The sequence below is a fragment of the Salmo salar genome, chromosome 26, assembly GCF_965601325.2.
Source record: "Salmo salar chromosome 26, fSalSal1, whole genome shotgun sequence".
Taxonomy (NCBI): Eukaryota; Metazoa; Chordata; class Actinopteri; order Salmoniformes; family Salmonidae; genus Salmo; species Salmo salar.
The window spans coordinates 18699921-18722081 of NC_138316.1; the positions used below are offsets into that span (position 1 = coordinate 18699921).

The 22161-nt window shown below is 41.2% G+C and overlaps 1 protein-coding gene across 5 annotated transcripts in view; it reads left to right on the forward strand.

The window, feature by feature from the left end:
- LOC106587200 (polypeptide N-acetylgalactosaminyltransferase 18) overlaps positions 1-22161 on the forward strand; it is an 89994-nt gene that overhangs the window by 65967 nt on the left and 1866 nt on the right. For all 5 annotated transcript variants that reach the window (XR_001324385.3, XR_006762134.2, XR_001324384.3 and 2 more), the window contains exons 7-10: positions 606-791; positions 3529-3666; positions 5692-5787; positions 19584-19748. Coding sequence is in view for 1 of the 5 variants with exons in the window: in XM_014175328.3 (XP_014030803.1) it covers positions 606-791; positions 3529-3666; positions 5692-5787; positions 19584-19748 (585 nt within the window). In the remaining 4 variants the exon portion in view is untranslated. The remainder of the gene's footprint in view (positions 1-605; positions 792-3528; positions 3667-5691; positions 5788-19583; positions 19749-22161) is intronic.

Genomic DNA, 22161 nt, shown 5'->3' on the forward strand with positions numbered 1-22161 from the left:
GCCACAGGGGACAAAGAGCAGACAGTTTTATCACAACACAGTGAATCACAGCATTACACTACGTCTAAGAAAGAACAGGAGATATGGCCATATTATAGGAATGTCGTTACTGACATACTGAATTCTCCCTCTCCCTTTTTCTCATTTGCACACACTCTCTCGCTTCCTCTTCCCCTCTCTCTCGCACTTGCTGTCTCTCGCTCTCGCACTCCTAGCAGCCATTAATCATGACATTAAGCATAAGGCACTGGGACTCCAAATGTCATCACATATCAGCAATTAAAACTGTTAGACCACTAAGCCAGACACAGCATGTCAGTGAAGACATGGTGCTCCTTTTTGATGAGGCTTCTGGCACCCTCAGTACTGTGAGGTGTTATCTGGACCAAGGAGTCTCCAGGTTCCCCTCTTCCTGGCTGCATTTGACAGGCTTTTTGGATCAAGTAGAGAGGTGGAGCTCATGTAGCCCTGTCAGCCTCAGAGTAAGAGGCTTCTGATCTGAGTCTTTCTACTGGAGCACCCTCTGGAGCTCTAGATCTGCTCTGGGTCTTTTTCTGCCTGGCAACATAACTTGGTTAATTTTGCTGTCTTATGTGTAATACCAGGTGTGGCAGTGTGGGGGCAGTGTGGAAGTCCTGCCCTGTGCCCGTATCGCCCATATAGAGCGTGCCCACAAGCCCTACACTGAGGACCTGACGTCTCACGTGAGACGGAACGCCCTGAGGGTTGCGGAGGTCTGGATGGATGAGTTTAAGAGCCATGTCTATATGGCCTGGAACATCCCTCAGGAGGTGAGTTTGTCAGCTGCTAACTGGACCAGGTCTACTGAACCATGTCTAATGGAGGGTGGGCAAGTGGTCAGGGTGGGAATATTGTCTCGCTAGTGGGGATTTGTAAATAAAGAGTGATGTATAGTGTAATACGGTAGTGTACAGGTTTAGGATCTTAATTTGATCACCCTGTTGCAGGAGAACGTTCCTAGAATGCAGGACATTTGAAACTTGTAGAGTATGAGGTTTAAAAAGGGTTCTGAAGTTTGTAAATTCCACTTTGAAATGTCAGACTTAATTTTCCCTTATGAAAAAATGTGTCAACCCCTAAAGAACATGTGCATTAATTATAATCCACATAATTACATTTTCTGTTGCAGCAGGATTATTTTCTGCTATAGCAAACTGGCTCAAATTAAGATCCTACACCTGTATTGTGAAGAGAACTGTTACTGAAGTTATTTTTGTAGATCCCAATTTGATATGGCTGTGTGTGTGTGTGTGTGTGTGTGTGTGTGTGTGTGTGTGTGTATATATGTATATACAGTTGAAGTCGGACGTTAACATGCACCTTAGCCAAATGCATTTAAACTCAGCTTTTCACAATTCCTGACATTTAATCCTAGTAAAAATTCCCAGTCTTAGGTCAGTTAGGATCACAACTTTACATTCCCAGTGGGTCAGAAGTTTACATACACTCAATTAGTAGCATTGCCTTTAAATTGTTGAACTTGGGTCATACGTTTTGGGTAGCCTTCCACAAGCTTCCCACAATAAGTTGGGTGAATTTTGGCCCATTCCTCCTGACAGAGCTGGTGTAACTGAGTCAGGTTTGTAGGCCTCCTTGCTCTCACATGCTTTTTCAGTTCTGCCCACAAATTATCTATAGGATTGAGGTCAGGGCTTTGTGATGGCCACTCCAATACCTTGACTTTGTTGTCCTTAAGCCATTTTGCCACAACTTTGGAAGTATGTTTGGGGTCATTGTCCATTGGAAGATCCATTTGCGACCAAGCTTTAACTTCCTGACTGATGTCTTGAGATGTTGCTTCAATATATCCACATAATTTCCCTTCCTCATGATGCCATCTATTTTGTGAAGTGCACCAGTCCCTCCTGCAGCAAAGCACCCCCACAACATGATGCTTCCACCCCCGTTCTTCACGGTTGGGATGGTGTTCTTCGGCTTGCAAGCCTCCCCCTTTTTCCTCCAACAATGGTCATTATGGCCAAACAGTATTATTTTTGTTTCGTCGGACCAGAGGACATTTCTCCAAAAAGTACGATCTTTGTCCCCATGTGCAGTTGCAAACCGTAGTCTGGCTTTTTTATGGCGGTTTTGGAGCAGTGGCTTCTTCCTTACTGAGTGGCCTTTCAGGTTATGTCGATATAGGACTTGTTTTACTGTGGATATAGATACTTTTGTACCTGTTTCCTCCATCTTCACAAGGTCCTTTGCTGCTGTTCTGGGATTGATTTGCACTTTTCGCAACAAAATACGTTCTTCTCTAGGAGACAGAACGCATCTCCTTCCTGAGCGGTATGACGGCTGCGTGGTCCCGTGGTGTTTATACTTGCGTACCATTGTTTGTACCTTCAGGCATTTGGAAATTGCTCCCAATGATGAACCAGACTTGTGGAGGTCTACCATTTTTTTCTGAGGAATTGGCTGATTTCTTTTGATTTTCCCATGATGTCAAGCAAAGAGGCACTGAGTTTGAAGGTAGGCCTTGAAATACAGCTCCAATTGACTCAAATGATGTCAATTAGCCTATCAGAAGCTTCTAAAGCCATGACATCATTTTCTGGAATTTTCCAAGCTGTTTAAAGGCACAGTCAACTCAGTGTATGTACACTTCTGATCCACTGGAATTGTGATGGTGAAATAATCTGTCTGTAAACAATTTTTGTTAAGACATTTGTGGAGTGGTTGAAAAACAAGTTTCAATGACTACAACCTAGGTGTATGTAGACTTCCGACTTTGTGTGTGTGTGTAGATCTCATGTAGATGTTATACATTAGCAGAGATGCCTGGTGTTTCTTTGAACAAAGGCAGAGTTGATTAGATGCTTAATAGTTTTCCTATTCGCACTCAATACTCACAATTATGTAAAATCTCCTTTCAAATAGATGAGCAAATGTATGAGCATCAGCAGGCAAATCTCTAAATTGATGTCGATACACTGAGTTCTGCTATTGTACTCAACAAGCTTGGAGGGAAATTTGGCCTCAGGATTAGCCTCATGAATTTATTATGTCCAAACGTATTAGAAACCTATTCCATTTCAATTCACAGCTGTTGCTGTTTTGTCTATTAGACTCTCGTTAGTCCGTTTATTTTACCTCAGTAGGCTGCAAGTTGCCTCAATTGCAGTTGATGTTGGATCTATCAGGTCTGCTTCAGCTTTTAAGTTTGTCAGCGAGGCAGCAATTAAGATAATTAGGGTAGAGTGGACAGGAGCGGCAGCTTGCTGCAGAAGGAAGGCTGGGCCAGAGCGTGGCTGTTGCAGCGTGAGGACTCTGGCAGATGATGTTAAATGATGTCAGTCACTTAGTCCTGCGGTTCTTTATGCAAGGAACATGAAAGGCTCGCAAGAGTTATGTCACATTGCCTCTCTGAAATCAGGGAAACTGGGAATCTGATTCCTCTTTCCACCTAAAAGCTTGGCACATATACCCTTTCCTATGCATGATATCTTTATGCATTTGTATCTTTACAGCAATCATGGTCAAACTGTTTATCGTGTGTGTGTGCAGGACTCAGGAATAGACATTGGAGATATCTCTGAGAGGAAGGCCCTGAGGAAGAGACTCCAGTGTAAGACGTTTCGGTGGTACCTGGTCAACATCTACCCAGAGATGAGGATGTACACAGACACCATTGCATATGGAGTGGTAAGCAACATTCCCTCTGCAAAAAAAAAAAATGGAAATGCTATGTCAAGTAAAGCCTCCACAGAATAAACCATGCTGTCCATGCCTGAACAAATAATCATAATCCATTGAGTTGCGATTTGGATGACTACAGTTAGGAATACATTCATTTCACAGAGAGATGCATTTCTGTGGCAGCTTGGCTCTAAAACGCGTGGACATGCCTACCATAGCCTCAGTCTTTGTGTGCACTGCCAGGGTTGGCACGCTTGGGCAATGTGGGCATGATGTGGAAAAGGTGCAGGAACTCAGACTCTGGGAGAAGACAACACTTGCTGAAGAATATACAGTATACAGACCTGCCCAAGTGCTAAAGCTTTATTTTTCCAGTCTACTCAGAGGAATCTGTCCATTGTGTATGCACATAGAGTAGAGTCTATTGTTTACACACACATATAGTAAGAGACAAACCATTGTATAGTATGCACATACACTGAGTATACAAAACATTAAGAACACCTGTTCTTTCCATGACATAGACTGCCCAGGTGAATCCAGGCGAAAGCTATGATCCCTTATTGATGTAACTTGTTAAATCCACTTCAATCAGTGCGGATGAGACAGGTAAAAGAAGGATTTTTAAGCCTTGAGATGGATTGTGTATGCATGCCATTCAGAGGATGAATGGACAAGACAAAATATTTAAGTGCTTTTGAACAGGGTGTGGTAGTAGGTGCCAGGTTCACCAGTTTGTGTCAAGAACTGCAACGCTGCTGGATTTTTGACGCTCAATAGTTTCCTGTGTGTGTCAACAATGTTCCACCACCCAAAGGTTATACGATTGAGTATGCACATATTGTTGTGCAGTGGTGGGGCTGGTGAGCAGAGCTTGTTTTATGTCACTTCCTCTCGCAGAGATCTGCCTGTGTGGCCAAATGGAATTCTCAGCAATGCTAGACAAATGTTTCTGAATTTGTATTCTGGCCATGAGGGCACGCTGGCAGTATTTATATTAGCAATTCATGTTCAACACAAACAGCTTTATTTCTGTGTGGCCACAGTGCGTCAGTGCAATATGCCTGAATCTACAGTGACACACCCAAAAAGCAGTCCCATTGGAGTACGATCTTCATTTCATGGTTGGTTTCTTTGTTTTTCCATATTATTATGAAAGGTAGTAAGAGAGGAAAATAGGTCAGCCTTATTAAAATTAATTCAAGTAGTAAGTGGGTTCAAAAATAGAATGTCCTCATTACTCTGCATTTGCTAGGTGCATTTTATGAACTTGTCAATCATTTTTGTCAGAGAATTCATTATCTACAATGCAGACTTTGTTCAGCACAGCATTTGAGGTCAAAGGTCATGCTACACCCCACACTGACAAGTAGCCCCAGGTTTTATTCACTCATGCATGAACCTTGCATGTTAGTTTTTTCATTTCATGGAACCTGAGTGAAATGGTTAGATGTTGTCTGTCAGACTTTATTCCATCATGTTCAGTCCCTGAAGAGTATCCCAGGTGCTGCCTGGCTTTTTAATGATCAGCTGACAGAATGAGACATATCCTGTGCCAGTGGGGAGTTGACAGGCACAGTCTCTGGCTGTGTCCTTGTAATGTCATATCTGTACCTAATCCTGTCCTCACGGAGAGCAAGGCAAACACATCTTAATGCGCCCAGCCACCAATCCCTGTCTCCAGAGTACCTCCCCTCTCCTCACACAAACCTGTTGACTAGATCTGTAAAATAAATACTGCTACATATTGAAATGACTGTGCAAACACAAGGCTTCATGTTTGGATTACAAGTCCCATTTATGTCATGTTGTTATGCAAAGAGCAGAAAAGTGTTCCCTCCATGTGTTGTTTTGAAGTTATACCGGAAAGCTGCTTTCTGGTTTGATTGAATAGGGAGCTGTGATAGCAGGAATAATTGAATCATTTCAAGGTCACATCGATTCTCTGTCACACAGCTAACCTCTCCCTGAACTAGCCGGTTGAGTGACATATCAAATTATGACTCCCTTTGTGATAATTTCCTCCCTCAGCTGAAGAACTCTCTGAAGAGTGACCTGTGTCTGGACCAGGGGCCGGACACCGACAACATCCCCATCCTGTACCTCTGTCATGGGATGACACCTCAGGTTAGATCCCCCTCGAGCCCTCTTCAGCCACATCACTACATCATCATCATTTCTGTCTGTGTCAAATCTTCCACATGTGTATAGCCCGCCTTTTCTTATCCCTCCTTTTGACCCTTTCTTATCTTGCATAAGGCTTATCAGTGAAATTCAGTCCACGACTCTGCTATAGTATGATTGGTCCCTTTAAAGAGCTATTATTGTATGAAACATGTGTCTGGTCTCTTTTATGGCTTAGTAATGGCAGCACCCATCATGATCTACCAGCTGACCAGCAGGACTCCACTTATCATTCACCACACTGCCAAGGGCCCCCATCCACCATGGGCTTCGTGTCTCTAAACTTCAGCCTAAGCTGCATTTGTCTTGTATTGACAGAATGCAAAGTGGAATCCATTTGTAGATTGTTTCTACTTCAAAAGTGACAAGTCTGCAGGAAGTAGTAAACTTACAGGAAGCTTCCTCAGAGATTGGACAAAACGTGTCTCTTTCTTCACTTTGTGTTTGTATTTGTTGCCAGAGACAGGGAGAAAAATCTGAATCCAGTATTGTTTATAAATGGTATACTTTCCGGGTCTCCAGACAGGCATTAGCAGATAATTCCAGGAAGCCACTACAGCGCTGTTGAGATATGGAGAGCATCCCCTGACACTGTTTCTATCTGGGTCAGGCTGGCAGAATGATACAGCCCTATTTCAGCACAACTGCTGCCTCTGCACTATCAGCCTCACCTTCTCTAACAATTTCCATAATGTTTTGAAAACTGAGATACCATGGACTATGTAAATGTTAAAACAAAAATGGAAACTCAAATAACTTTCTACAACGGCTACCTAGTTGTATATTTTTCTGCCATAAATATGCACAGCAGTCATTTCTTATTAGCGCTTTGGTTCTATTGATTCTGAATAGACTTCTCTCACGTTTGCAGAAGGTGAGATTTTAGCCCTGGGCTTAGGGAGATTTTAGCCCAGGGTGAGTGTTTATACTTACACATTCTAAAGTGGGCTAGCACCAACCTTAGCCCAGGCCAACTGTAGCTGGCCCTCTTCCGGAGCAGGGTTAGCATTGACTTTTCGGGGCTAGCCCCAGAAAACACAGTGCCAAAATAGCCAGTGTGAAACGGGGTCAAGAACAATGCCTGGAATGCTCACTGTCCAATCACAAAAGCTGCACTGTCACTTAATTGACATATTCTTGTGATGATGCCTCTAATGCATTCTGCACATCATTTAGTAAATTCATACTATTTCAACCTTCCATCTGAGGGGAAAAAAAGAATAAAAAAATAAATACTTGGTTGCTATGCCTAAAAATGGTTGCTATGCAGGCTGGCTTAATGTCTTCTCGCTTAGCCAACTAAAGCTACAAACTCTACAGCTGGAAGTGCAGCATATGTTTAATTTTCTTCGCCTTTTTATAGGTTTTGTATTGACATTTTAATTTGATATATCCATGACAATAATATTGTTGAATAATTTGGCCTGGATCAGAAAAGTTATATTGATTTTTTGTTCGTGCACAGCATTCTCTGTGTAGACCTACAGGGGCAAGATCGAATTTCAAAATGAAAACATTGTTTCCGAGGTTAGACAGGCTTATACAGGTTTATACAAACCATCACTGTTGGAAATCAAATGCTAGACTAGAAACAAGAGGAAATCATCTGCTAATAAATGTCTTATTGCTCATAACATTGCGTGTCATAGATATAATGTTGGTCGCATGTTGTTTGTCCGTTATCCCAGGGCTTTGGAATACAAGTGTGAATCCTTAGCCCGGGGCTCAAGCTTAGCCTAGGGTTAACAAATGCTTGTGTGGACACAGGCTAAATTAGCCCAGGTCCAGACTAGCCTGTGGTTTAGCTAGCCAGAGGCTAAGAACAATGCCTAGAGAGTTTTATGTGATCCTTAACCAGACTAGTATTTGTATTTTGTAATGATCCCCAGTCGGTATTCACGTAATAATAAGGAATTCCCCTCGACCACATTTTCTATTGACCCCATTGTAAGAGAGGCAACTTCGTCATCTATTTTTATTTATTTTTTGTTAAACATAAATAACAAAACATGCTGAAAAGCTGCAGTATTTCTCAATGTACATGTAGCCAGGTCAAAAATCACAACCTACGGTTCGCAATGCTCCCACGTAGGGAAATAGAGCCTGTGAGGAGAGCACTGTGGCTTCAGGCTATTCGGCGTGGGAAATGTAGGGACGCGGTGTCCAAGTAGGCTACACGTAGCTATGTGTGTGTAAAACATTTAATCACAGGTAAGACATTTAACTTGTTAAGTACAGTCTGGTTGTAATTCCACTCACCACTTGTAGCTGTATAGTCTATTTGTTTGTGGTGTTGGTCTTGGCTAGCTTAATGTTTCGGTCGGTAGCTAGCACCGTCATTAAAAGGGGCTTGAGGGAAGTAGTGAGTACTTTGTCTAAGTAGTGAGAACACTAGGGAGCAGGCAATATTTAAAAGTAATCTTTAGACATGGTGTACTTTTCTTAAATGTAGTTTTGTAATTGACTAAAACAGATAAAAAAACTAATTGTTTAAGATACATTTTTTTGCCATGAGCCAATGAGATCCAAACAAGATTAAAGCAATTACATCACAAAAAATAAAAAATTCATATAGCACATTATTACACCACTACATGCACCACACCACTACATACAGTTGAAGTCGTAAGTTTACGTACACTTAGGTTGGAGTCATTAAAACTAGTTTTTAGATCACTCCACAAATTTCTTGTTAACAAACTATAGTTTTGGCAAGTCGGTTAGGCAAGTCTACTTTGTGCATGACACAAGTAATTTTTCCAACAATTGTTTACAGACAGATTATTTCACTTATAATTCACTATCACAATTCCAGTGGGTCAGAAGTTTACATACACTGAGTTGACTGTGCCTTTTAAACAGCTTGGAAAATTCCAGAAAATGATGTCATGGCTTTAGAAGCTTCTGATAGGCTAATTGACATCATTTGAGTCAATTGGAGGTGTACCTGTGGATGTATTTCAAGGCCTACCTTCAAACTCAGTGCCTCTTTGCTTGACATCATGGGAAAATCAAAAGAAATCAGCCAATACCTCAGAAAAAAAATTGTAGACCTCCACAAGTCTGGTTCATCCTTGGGAGCATTTTCCAAATGCCTGAAGCTACCACATTCATCTGTACAAACAATAGTACGCAAGTATAAACACCATGGGACCACTCAGGAAGGCGACGCGTTCTGTCTCCTAGAGATGAATGTACTTTGGTGCGAAAAGTGCAAATCAATCCCAGAACAACAGCAAAGGACCTTGTAAAGATACTGGAGGAAACGGGTACAAAAGTATCTATATCCACAGTAAAACGAGTCCTATATCGACATAACCTGAAAGGCCACTCAGCAAGGAAGAAGCCACTGCTCCAAAACTGCCATAAAAAAAGCCAGACTACAGTTTGCAACTGCACATGGGGACAAAGATCGCACTTTTTGGAGAAATGTTCTCTGGTCTGATGAAACAAAAATAATAGAACATTTTGGCCATAATGACCATCGTTATGTTTGGAGGAAAAAGGGGGACACTTGCAAGCTGAAGAACACCATCCCAACCGTGAAGCATGGGGCTGGCAGCATCATGTTGTGGGGGTGCTTTGCTGCAGGAGGGACTGGTGCACTTCACAAAATAGATGGCATCATGAGGAAGGGAAATTGTGGATATATTGAAGCAACATCTCAAGACATCAGTCTGGAAGTTAGAGCTTGGTCGCAAATGGGTCTTCCAAATGGACAATGACCCCAAGCGTACTTCCAAAGTTGTGGCAAAATGGCATAAGGACAACGAAGTCAAGGTATTTGGGGTGGCCATCACAAAGCCCTGACCTCAATCCTATAGAACATTTGTGGGCAGAACTGAAAAAGTGTGTGCGAGCAAGCAGGCCTACAAACCTGACTCAGTTACACCAGCTCTGTCAAGAGGAATGGGCCAAAATTCACCGAACTTATTGTGGAAGGCTACCCAAAACGTTTGACCCAAGTTCAACAATTTAAAGGCAATGCTAACAAATACTAATTGAATGTGTGTAAATTTCTGACTCACTGGGAATGTGATGAAAGAAATAACAGCTGAAATAAATCATTCTCTCTATTATTCTGACATTTCACATTCTTAAAATAAAGTGGTTATCCTAACTGACCTAAAACAGTAGAAAGTCCCTAGGATTTAAATGTCAGGAATTGTGAAAAACTGAGTTTTAAATGTATTTGGCGACGGTGTATGTAAACTTCCGACTTCAATTGTATCTACAATACAAAATGTATAATACCACAATTCAACACATTTACAACATTAGTGTACTTGTGTAGAGTGCAGTGCGTGTGTTTTCAGTTTTTTTTTAATCCGATTTTACTACTTGAGTTACTTGATGTGGAATAGAGTTCCATGTAGTTATGGCTCTATGTTGTACTGGGTGTTTCCCAGAGTCTGTTCTGGACTTGGATACTGTGAAGAGACCCTTGGTTGCATGTCTTGTGGGGTATGTATGGGTGTCTGAGCTATGTGCTAGTCGTTTAAACAGATAGCTTGTGCTTTCAACTTGTCAATACCTCTCACAACGACAAGTAGCGATGCAGTCAATCTCTCCACTACTTTGAGCCAGGAGAGATTGGCATGCATGTCATTGATGTTAGCTCTCCGTGAACACGAAAGGGCCAGCCGGGCTGCTCTGTTCCGGGCCAACTGTAATTTGCCTATTTCTCTCTTTGTGGAACTTGATTATATGACTGGGCAGTAGTCCAGGTGTGATAAAACTAGGGCCTGTAGGACTTGTTTTGTTGATAGCAATGTCAAGAAAGCAGAGCAGCTCTTTATTACACAGACCTCTCCCCATCTTAGCTACCATTGTATGAATATGTTTTGACCATGACAGTTTACAATCCAGGGTTACACCAAGCAGTTTAGTCTCTTCAACTTGCTCAATTTCCACATTATTCATTACAAGATATAGTTGAGGGTTAGGGTTTAGACAATGATTTGTCCCAAACACAATGCTTTTAGTTTTTTAAATATTAATGACTGGCGTATTACTTGCCAACCATTCTAAAACTGGCTGCAGATCTTTGTTGCAATGATTTCACTTGCTGTTGTATCTGATGTGTATAATATTCAGTCATCAGCATACACAGGCTTTACTCAGTGCCAGTGGCAGGTCATTAGTGAAAATAGAAAAGGGTACAGTAAGTGGCCTCGACAGCTGCCCTGAGGTATTCACAACTCTACCTGGACTATATTGGAGAGGCTTCCGTTAAATATGAAGTAAAACCATAACGCATACAGTACCAGTCAAAGGTTTGGACACACCTACTCATTCAAGAGTTTCTTTATTTTTACTATTTTCTACATTGTAGAATAGTAGTGAAGAAATCAAAACTATGAAATAACACACATAGAATCATGTAGTAACCAGAAAAAGTGTTAAATAAATCAAAATATATTTTAGATTGTTCAAAGTAGCCACCCTTTGCCTTGATGACAGCTTTGCACACGCTTGGCATTCTCTCAACCAGCTTAACCTGGAATGCTTTTCCAACAGTCTTGAAGGAGTTCCCACATATGCTGAGTACTTGTTCGTTGCTTTTCCTGCAGTCCAACTCATCCCAAACAATCTCAATTGGGTTGAGGTCGGGTGATTGTGGAGGCCAGGTCATCTGTTACAGCACTCCATCACTCCCCTTCTTGGTAAAATAGCCCTTACACAGCTTGGAGGTGTGTACAGCTGGTGCTCTCATGCATGCTTCAGTGTTATTTGGCTTGAAGTGAGCATGAAAGGCATTTAGCCTGTCTGGTTGGCTCGAGTCACTGGGCAGCTCGTGGCTGGGTTTCCCTTTTGTAATCCGTAATAGTTTGCAAGCCCTACCACATCCGACGAGCGTCAGAGCCGGTGTAGTAGGATTCAATCTTAGTCCTGTATTCACGTTTTGCGTGTTTGATGGTTCATCTGAGGGCATAGCAGGATTTATTTTAAGTGCCCGGATTAGTGTCCCACTCCTTGGAAGCGGCAGCTCTAGCCTTTAGCTCGGTGTGGATGTTGCCTGTTATCCACGGCTTCTGGTTGGGATATGTACAGTTGAAGTCAGAAGTTTACATACACCTAGGTTGGAGTCATTAAAACTCGTTTTTCAACCACTCCACAAATTTCTTGTTAACAAACTATGGTTTTGGGAAGTCAGTTAGGACATCTACTTTGTGCATGACAAAATACATTTTTCCAACAATTGTTTACAGACAGAATATTTCACTTATTCACTGCATCACAATTCCAGTGAGTCAGAAGTTTACATACACTAAGTTGACTCTGCCTTTAAACAGCTTGGAAAATTCCAGAAAATGATGTCATGGCTTTAGAAGCTTCTGACAGGCTAATTGACATAATTTGAGTCAATTGGAGGTGTACCTGTGGATGTATTTCAAGGGCTACCTTAAAACTCAGTGCTTCTTTGCTTGACAATGGGAAAATCAAAAGAAATCAGCCAAGACCTCAGGAAAAAAAATTGTAGACCTCCACAAGTCTGGTTCATCCTTGGGAGCAATTTCCAAATGCCTGAAACTACCACGTTCATCTGTACAAACAATAGTGCGCAAGCATAAAAACCATGGGACCACGCAGCCATCATACCGCTCAGGAAGGAGACATGTTCTGTGAAGATGCTGGAGGAAATGGGTACAAAAGTATCTATATCCACAGTAAAACGAGTCCTATATCAACATAACCTGAAAGGCCGCTCAACAAGGAAGAAGCCACTGCTCCAAAACCACCATTAAAAAAGCCAGACTGCACATTGGAACAAATATCGTACTTTTTGGAGAAATGTCCTCTGGTCTGATGAAACAAAAATAAAACTGTTTGGCCATAATGACCATTGTTATGTTTGGAGGAAAAAGGGGGATGCTTGCAAGCTGAAGAACACCATCCCAACCATGAAGGACGGGGGTGGCAGCATCATTTTGTGGGGGTGCTTTGCTGCAGGAGGGACTGGTGCACTTCACAAAATAGATGGCGTCATGAAGGAAAATGATGTTGCGTCAATATATCCACATCTCAAGACATCAGTCAGGAAGTTAAAGCTTGGTCGCAAATGGGTCTTCCAAATGGACAATGGCCCCAATTATACTACCAAAGTTGTGGCAAAATGGCTGAACATCAGTCAAGGTATTGGAGTGGCCATCACAAAGACCTGACCTCAATCCTATAGAAAATGTATGGACAGAACTGAAAAGGCGTGTGCGAGCAAGGAGGCCTACAAACCTGACTCCGTTACACCAGCACTGTCAGAAGGAATGGGCCAAAATTCATCCAACTTATTGTGGGAAGCTTGTGGAAGGCTACCCGAAACGTTTGACCCAAGTTAAACAATTTAAAGGCAATGCTACCAAATACTAATTGAGTGTGTCATTTTCTGACCCACTGGGAATGTGATGAAAGAAATAAATCATTCTCTCTACTATTATTCTGACATTTCACATTCTTAAAATTAAGTGGAGATCCTAACTGGCCTAAGACAGGGAATTTTTACTAGGATTAAATGTCAGGAATTGTGAAACTGAGTTTAAATGTATTTGGCTAAGGTGTATGTAAACTTCCGAATTCAACTGTACGTACGGTCACTGTGGGGATGACGTCGTAGATGCACTTATTGATGAAGCCGTTGACTGAGGTGGTATACTCCTCAATGCCATTGGTTGAATCCCGGAACATATTCCAGTCTGTGCTAGCAAAACAGTCCTGTAGTGTAGCATCCACTTTTGTATTGAGCGAGTCACTGGTACTTCCTGCTTTAGTTTTTGCTTGTAAGCAGGAATCAGGAGGATAGAATTATGATCAGATTTAACAAATGAAGGGCGAGGGAGAGTTTTGTATGCATCTGTGTGTGTCGAGTAAAGGTGGTCTTTTTTTTCCCCCTCTACAAATGAGGTAAATCGGATTTAAGTTTACCTGCATTAAAGACCCCAGCCACTAGGAGCGCCACTTCTGAATGAGCATTTTCTTGTTTGCTTATGCCTTATACAGCTCTTTGAGTGCGGTCTTAGTGACAGCATCAGTTTGTTGTGGTAAATAGACGGCTACGAAAAATATTATTGAAAACTCTCTTGGTAAATAGTACAGCTTATCATGAGTTACCCTACCTCGGGCGAGCAATACCTCGAGACTTCCATAATATTAAACATAGTGCACCAGCTGTAATTGACAAGTAGACACACCACCAACCCTCGATCTTACCGGACGTAGCTGTTCTGTCCTGCTGATGCACAGAAAACCCAGCCAACTGTATATTATCCGTGTTGTCGTTCAGCCTTGACTCTGAAACATGAGATATTGCCGTTTTTAATGTCCCGTTGGTAGGATAGTCTCGAATGGAGTTCATCCAGTTTATTCTCCAGTGATTGCACTTTGGCCGATAGAACAGATGGTAGAGCTGGGTTATCCACTCACCAACGAATTCTCATAAAGCACCCCGATTTCCGCCCCTTGTACCTCCGTTTTTTCTTCCTGCAATTTACTGGGATTTGGGCCTGGTCTCGGAGAAACAGTGTATCCTTTGCTTCGGACTCATTAAAGAAAAAATCTTCGTCCAGTTCGTGTAATCGCTGTCCTTATCTGAAGCTCTTTTCAATCATAAGAGATGGTGGTAGTAGCAACATTATGTACAAAATAAGTTTCAAACAATGTGAAAAAACACACAAAATAGCACAGTTGGTTAAGGGCCCGTGAAACGGCAGCCATCCCCTCCATTGCCATTCTCTAAAAGTCTTTCATACTTTGGTCTGTTTTGCATGGATGTGTAGGATCAGAGTTTGTTGTTGGCATGACATGCCTAGTTTTGCTGATCTTGCCAGTGAAAAAAATCATTGAAGTACTTGGCAATATCAGTGGGTTTTTGTGATGATTGAGCCATCTGATTCAATGAGTGGTTCGCCTTTTTGCCCAAAATTGTATTTAAGGTGCTCCAAAGCTTTTTACTATCATCCTTTATATCTTTGTTTCATGGTACAGTTTCTTTTTCTTTCTTTTTTGCCACATGATTTCTCAATTTACAGTACGTTTGCCAATTGGCTGTGCAGCCAGCTAGAATTATTTGCAATTCCTTATGTCTCGTCCCTGTCAACCATACAATTTTTCAATTTCTCATCAATTTATGGGGATTAAGCCGTTTTTAGTCATTTCTTAATGGGTGCATGCTTATTAGTAATTGGAATAAGCAATTTCATAAATTATTAAAGTTCAGTATCTGGTTGTTCCTCATTAAAAAACACAGACCAGTGAATATTATTTACATCTTCAACATAAGATCAGTACATAACCTCTTGTATGATCTCTTAAACACTATATTATGCCCACATGTTGGTTTTGTTAGATATGGCTACTACAATCACTACATCCAGTTTAGAGCAGATTTCTGTAAGTACCCTGGTAGGTTGACGGATAGCCTGAACCAGGTTGCAGGCACTGGTTACAGTTTGAAGCTTTTTTTTTGTGGACAGCTTGATGAAAGTCAATATTTAGGTCACCCAGAAAATATATCTCTGTTGATATCGCACATATTATCCAGATACTGACTGTTAGTACTTAGTGATCTATAGCAACTTCCCACAAGAATAGGCATTAGGTGAGGCAAGTGAACCTGTAGCCATATTACTTCAACAGCATTTGAAATTAGATTCTCTCATTTTAAAGGAATATGACTCTAAATATAAACAGCAACACCTCCCCCAGTGGTATTCCTGTCTCTTCTGTATATTTTATAGCCAAGTATTGCTACCACTGTATCATCAAAGGAATTATCTAAGTGAGTTTCAGAGATGGCATTAATATACTGGCTATCCGTTACTTGCAAGGTATTGATTACATCAACCTTGTTTCTTTGGCTACATACAGTATGGTAATGTGGGCTATTTTCAACACTTCTGTGTTACGTTATTGCTTTACTGGGAGGCTTATCAGAGGTAGACATGACAGTGATATTTATATTTGAGCTGATAGTGCAGGTGAACTACTCACTGTGGACTTCCTACTAGAGCAAACCGTATCAGTGCTAACAGTATAACTCCGGTTCATAGGCGCATGATTACAGCTGACAATTGCTGTCAGATTGACGGAGGCATTCAGGGGAGTTAGAGGAACATAAATTAGGTTACTTACATTATGACTGATAACTCTCTTGGGAAACTGTACATTCTCAGCAGCACTACGACATCTCAGCAACACAATGGTAGGGATTATCTGAGCAGGGCTTAGGTCACTGATAAATCATTGTCTCAACGCAGCCATGAAATGGGAGGACAGGGTCCAAGCACCAAGATGATTTGGATGGACTCCGTCATTCCTGTAGAGTATATTCAATTTCCAAAAGGCGTCAACGTTATCTATAAAAGTTATGCCAACAGAGCTACAGTAATCTTTTAGCCAGATGTGTAGTAAAAAGTGGTCTAATCCTTGAAAGGGAAGCTAAAAGTTGCATCCACTATCATCCTTGCCTATTCAAACATCTCCATGGTAAACCATTCACACTCATTGCACATGTATTGATGTTTACGCTGGTTTACAAATTAAAGCTCTGGAGGAATCTCCTGTGATCTCTTACAAGAAAGAAAGACAGTCGGAGCTGATCTTTCCCAAGATGCCTTGCACACTTTTCTTAACAAATAACTCCAGAGAGAACATGACACCAAATCTCACATCCCAAGAGAAGGCTAATTTAAGAACTCATTAATGTTCGAAATCTGTTAAAATGTCTATGTTGAATAGTTGTCGGGTTACAGTGCTGTTACTCCTTTTAGAATCCGTTTTAATTTCACACCACTACTGATGCCGTTTTCTTCCTGCTTTACCTCCCACTGATGGTGAGGGACTGAATGATAGTTTTCATTTTTTTGTTATAATATTTTATTTCCCCTTTTTAGATTTTTTTATTTTTACAAACTTATACATACGATCATCAACTTAGACACACACAAACAATGGCTACATCTTATCTATCGAGATCCGCATGCTCACACCCCCATCCCTAGTGCCTGCATTATTGTTTGCCAAATGGCCTTAAATTGTACCAATTCTTTTTCTTGGTCACCCATGCTATTTCAATAATAAATGTTTATTTTTTCCATTATGTCAAAGATGGCAGATTGATTGACTTCCAAGTTTATAGTATACATTTTTTCAAGATGAGTGATGAGAAAATAATCGTCCAGTAAAGAACCTGAAGGCCCGCACACTGTTTCTGCTCCCAATTCACCGCTTTATTGACTACGTTTCGATCCGAACCTGATCTTCGTCAGGTCAAACAGACTGAGTGCTCACATCCCAAAATATACAAATTTCACCTCACCATGACGCATGGTGGGTGTGAATCATTAAATTCACTTTTGCGCATAGTCAATCATAATTAATCACATAGGTACTGTACATATGGTCATAAAGTATTATATACATACAAAAATGTCCAAGTTAAAACCTAGGCAACAATAATGAGATTACGTTGGAAACTGTTGGAATACCCGCACATTTGACCATTACATGCGGAGCAGTGGCCATAGATATAATTAGTGACTTATTGAAAAACAACTTGTGTACCTCCTAATAATTTAATATCAGTAGTTACAAAAAATCGAATATGTACAAAATGACCAAGTTGAGACCTATATGCCAGAACAAATCAACGTGACAAATTCATGTAAGTAATGGTCTGCTATCAAACTCCTGGTTCAGACCTTTTAGGAGACATGGCCGACAAATAGTGAATCCAATACAATTCTCTTCATAGTAATAGATTATCACCATCTCTCCCCCCCCTCCTAAGAATCTTAACATGTTCGATACCAATGTATCTGAGAGCCCCCCCATGAAATCCACAGCCACAGGGTTTCTCTGATTTAAGAGTCCTGATATTACTCTTGTGTTCTGCTATCCTTGTTTCAAATTTTTGTTGGAACACGTAATGATGCTCTTAATCATGATATGTGATTGAACATTGTGCATTGTTTGTAAAGTTACACTGGGTACATCGGCCACATCTGTAATTACCGTCCAGCACATTGTCTAGGAAGGTACTACGTGGCACCGGTGGAAGATCAGACATCACCACCATTTGACTGATGTTGGGGGAGCGTCGAGAGACTACCCGTGGAGGTTCTAAAAAAAAAAACGTATTTTCCAGTTGTGAATCAGGGCTCAAGATGTGCCAGTTTTTTTTTTATGATATGGTCAAACTGTTTGCCAAGTGGGGAGTATTGAAGGAAACTCTGAACTCGTTGGTCAGGGGGCCGGGGTGGTTTGGGTGTGAGGATGTCATTCTGGGTCATTTTCTTTATCATCCCTTGCGTCATGCAGCCATTCCTCTGGGTAACCCTGCTGTCTGAAAAGCTCATCCAGACAGTCGGCTTGTTTGTCATAGTCACTCTGTGTACTACATATCCTGCGTATGCAAATGTGTTGGATGATAGGGATGTCAGCACTCGGACGAAGATCCGTTTTGGATCAAAACATAGACAAAGCGGTGAATTATTTGAAACGATCTACATTTGTCAGTGCAAAATTACTTTGAAATTCTGTCATGGAAATAAATGTATTTCCTGTTACCAAGTCATTTACGGTTTCTCTGCCTTTAGTTTTCCATGTGGGCCTATTTTTCGATGAATTCTGAAAAGCTATCCAAGGATTGTTCCATAAGGTTGTGTTTCTAGAGTGATATTGGTTCTTGTAAAATGTTTCATTTTCTTCCATATTGTTCTAGTGTTCTTAACTATGAAGTTGTTAATGTTCTTAGCTTTATCCTTTGAAAATTGACAAGTAAAAATATTCTGGAGATGAGCATGTGCATCTTCAATATGTACCCTTGTTCCTCTTTGGTGCATCTAACTATATGTGGCAAGTAAAAGCCTTGGGTGGCGAGTTGATACAATTCAGAGTGGAAGGTTAAAACCACCCTTGGACTTAGGAAGAGGTAACACTTTTTTTAATTTTTATTCTATGACCGAGTATACTTTTTAAAATAATGTCGGTGGTGAGGTAATTGGTAGTACCGAAAATAAAAACGAAAACTTTGGCAGCCATGTCATTCTATAGAGATGTATTCTACCTGTAAGATTGATGGGATAGTTTAAGGTGGCATACAGTGTATTTATGACAACTGTTTGCGAGCGACAAGGTAGCAGTAAACCCCTCCTAATTTAACCCTGTGCTACCTACCACCTCCATCCCCGCCCCTATCCAGCTGTGATGTCCTCCCTCCCCTCCAGCTGTTACATTCCCCTGCCTCTCCCAGGGTTCTAGCTACCCCACATGTGCAGACAAGCCTCCTCATCCCTCATATGCACGGTGATAGTCAGAGCACAGATGTAGCTGCCATCTGTAGCACACACAACTAACTCTGCTGCTCCGCTCAGTTCAAACAGATGCTTTTTCCTGCCACTGGTGTTTTACGGCATGTTGGCTAAATATGGGCACTCAAGTGCCCTTGGAAAATACGGGCTGGAAGGACCGCATCAGAGAGTGCAATGAGAAGTGTTTGGGCTAGCTGGTCGATTTGAATTGTTGATGGAGAGCGCTCCTCTCCATAAACAATAAGCCATTTCCCACACTGTGCCATTTCCTGCCCTGTGCTTCAGTCCAGTGAGGTTAGCTGCATGAATAGACATGCCATATGGGTGATGTAAGTCCTAGTGAAAAGCCTAAAACAAATCAACATTTAGTGAAATGCTTGAATGCCTTCCAGCTCTCAGTAGCTTATGTATGTGCTGTCTCTTCTGTCATTCCAGAATGTTTACTACACCAGCAGTCAGCAGTTACATGTAGGGGTGCTCAGTCCCACCATCGATGACGATGACAACAAGTGCCTGGTGGATGTGAACAGCCGACCGCGCCTCATCGAGTGTAGCTACGCCACAGCCAAGCGCATGAAGCTCCACTGGATATTTACTCAGGTAAGAAACCATACAGACCTGACCAACACACTGACTGCTCACTGAAAATAGACCAGCAAGCGATAGAAAATGGCAGGTCAATGATCTAAATTAATACTTTGTTGCAAGAGAGTTGGATCATTAGTAAATGTGGCACAAGTGGAGGTTGATATCTTGGGTACATTTTAGGGTGTAATATTCGTAGAAGTCCATGGCTCAGTGTGGTTGGGTTGGTCCCATTAAGGAGTGTCACAGGAATAAGAGTTTTACGGTCCACAGACCTCTCCACATTCCTCAAAACCATTTAGACGTGAACAGTAAATACATCATAATGACTCTCTCTGTCTTCATTATTGGACTGGCTCACTGAGCACAGTGGCCTGTAATGAGGGCTACATCAACATGGCCTGAAGAGTGCTTCACCCATCTGAAGTTTTGAAGGTGCAATTAAAACCGTTCTGATCATGTTCGGTGTCGTCATAATGTATGCACTCAAAATATCCACTCAATAGTGGGGTGCTTACCTTGAATTAAATTTCTAGGAATTGTGTTTTTTCTCCATTGGTGGATCACCTATTTATTTTGAGTGGATGCCCGCACATGTTACAAACTTGTAGGTTCTGTACCGTATCCCCCCCAAAAAATTATAACAAGGAGTGAGACATTTGAAAACATACTATACAGTAGTATGTACTGTATGTCAAATACCTGGATTGGTTTTCTTTGATTATGTTTGAAAGATCATTGTTGATGGAACTGTCAAATTCTTAGTTAGAATGTACCGACCTGGTTTCACTGAAGTATAGGTAGCTCTGTGGTGTAAAATGATTTAAATGCTTTGTCTCACGTGTCACACATCTACGTGGCTCTTCTGTAGGTGGTTACTTGGTTTAGCATTGTATAATTTAGGAAGGAATGGAGTCAGACACCATGCATTATTGATCACATTTCTGCTAGACATAGTGTGAAATGTGTTTTACCTCAAAAGGAAGAAGGATGCATCAATACAACTCAAGCATAGGGTTGTACAGTGCTGTAGTGAGGAGGAATGTTCCTATTCCCATTCTAGCTTAAGTGTTACCACACTTAAATTCTTCGAGATGGATTCGAGCAGCAATCAATGAATCTCTCTGGTTGAATGTGCCTGACAATTTTGGGACTTTTCTTCGCTTTAGAGCCTTATAGTGGAAATTCAACAAGTGAAATAATTATGATGTATCTTGGGAAGCAGAAGAAAATAAGTGGGTGTTTTTGTATTTGTAAAGATTTTGTCAGCAGTTAAGGTGGCTGTGGCGTGGGCTGAAGTATGGAGACAGAGGGTTTAGATGTAAAGAGCCCTGCTTGGGAGACAGTCTTAACACGCTGATTAAACACATCTAATTAGCTTTCTGTTCATCCTCAGTGCTTTCACTGACTCGATGACATCACCTACCCAAGTGCTCCTGTTTTCTACTATCCTTTGTGCTTTTCTACTACACGGTGTATCTTCTACCTCTCATGTTGGCCTACACACTGTAAATACTTCCTATCTCCTTATGTAACACAACACATAAACACATGCATGCACACACAGACTCCCAAACTGTTCACTCCAAAATGATCAATTAGATGAAAGAACACAGGAGAGTTGGTTAACCTTTCACTGCTGCTTGTGAACCCAGGACCATTATCATTCTGGCTCGCTGGTTCACTCTCTATAGCAAATCAATATGTTGGTTTGGCAGCAGCCCACGGGATCAAGCACAGGGAGCAAACAGGACTGGTCCTCTGCCAGTACAGAATTCAACCTCAGGCCTCGTACTGTAATGCAGCCTCTCCTGGAGAGAACGCAGGCTTTTTAAGCACCCTGAAGGTTATCATGGTTATTGGTGTTAAATCTTTTGATGTTGACTTCCCAGATAAAGGCTGAGTAATGCTGATATTTGTTCTTGTGTGAAATTGTTCTGAAGTGTTCAGTGACTCACTGGAATTCAACTGCCTCAGAAAATGTTTGCTATTTAGCCATGTATAGCCAAAACGTCAGGTCAAGAACATTATGCCGAAGCCCTGGGGTAACTTGGCAGGCTTCCTGCTGTAAGATGGTAATCCTGCAAATATGAGTAGAATCAGGATGAAATTATGAATATTTTCTGTAAATAAATGCGTGTTTTAGCAGTTTGGTAGATGCCTCGTAAATATTTCAGGAAGCGCCTCTGGCAAAGTATGATAATGACAGAATGAAACATGAATTTAGTATTGTTTTATATTTTGAAACAACTTCAGATGTCTAAACACAGTCTTAACAATTGATGAGCTTAAATAAATACAGCAGCAATGATAACAACAAATGTACATGTCCAACTTTTTTCATATGGGACTTTTTGGTTCTACTGCATTGTGTAGATCTATTTGTTTTCTTTGTCATATCTTATTTGCAGGTAATGTTGTTTTCCTT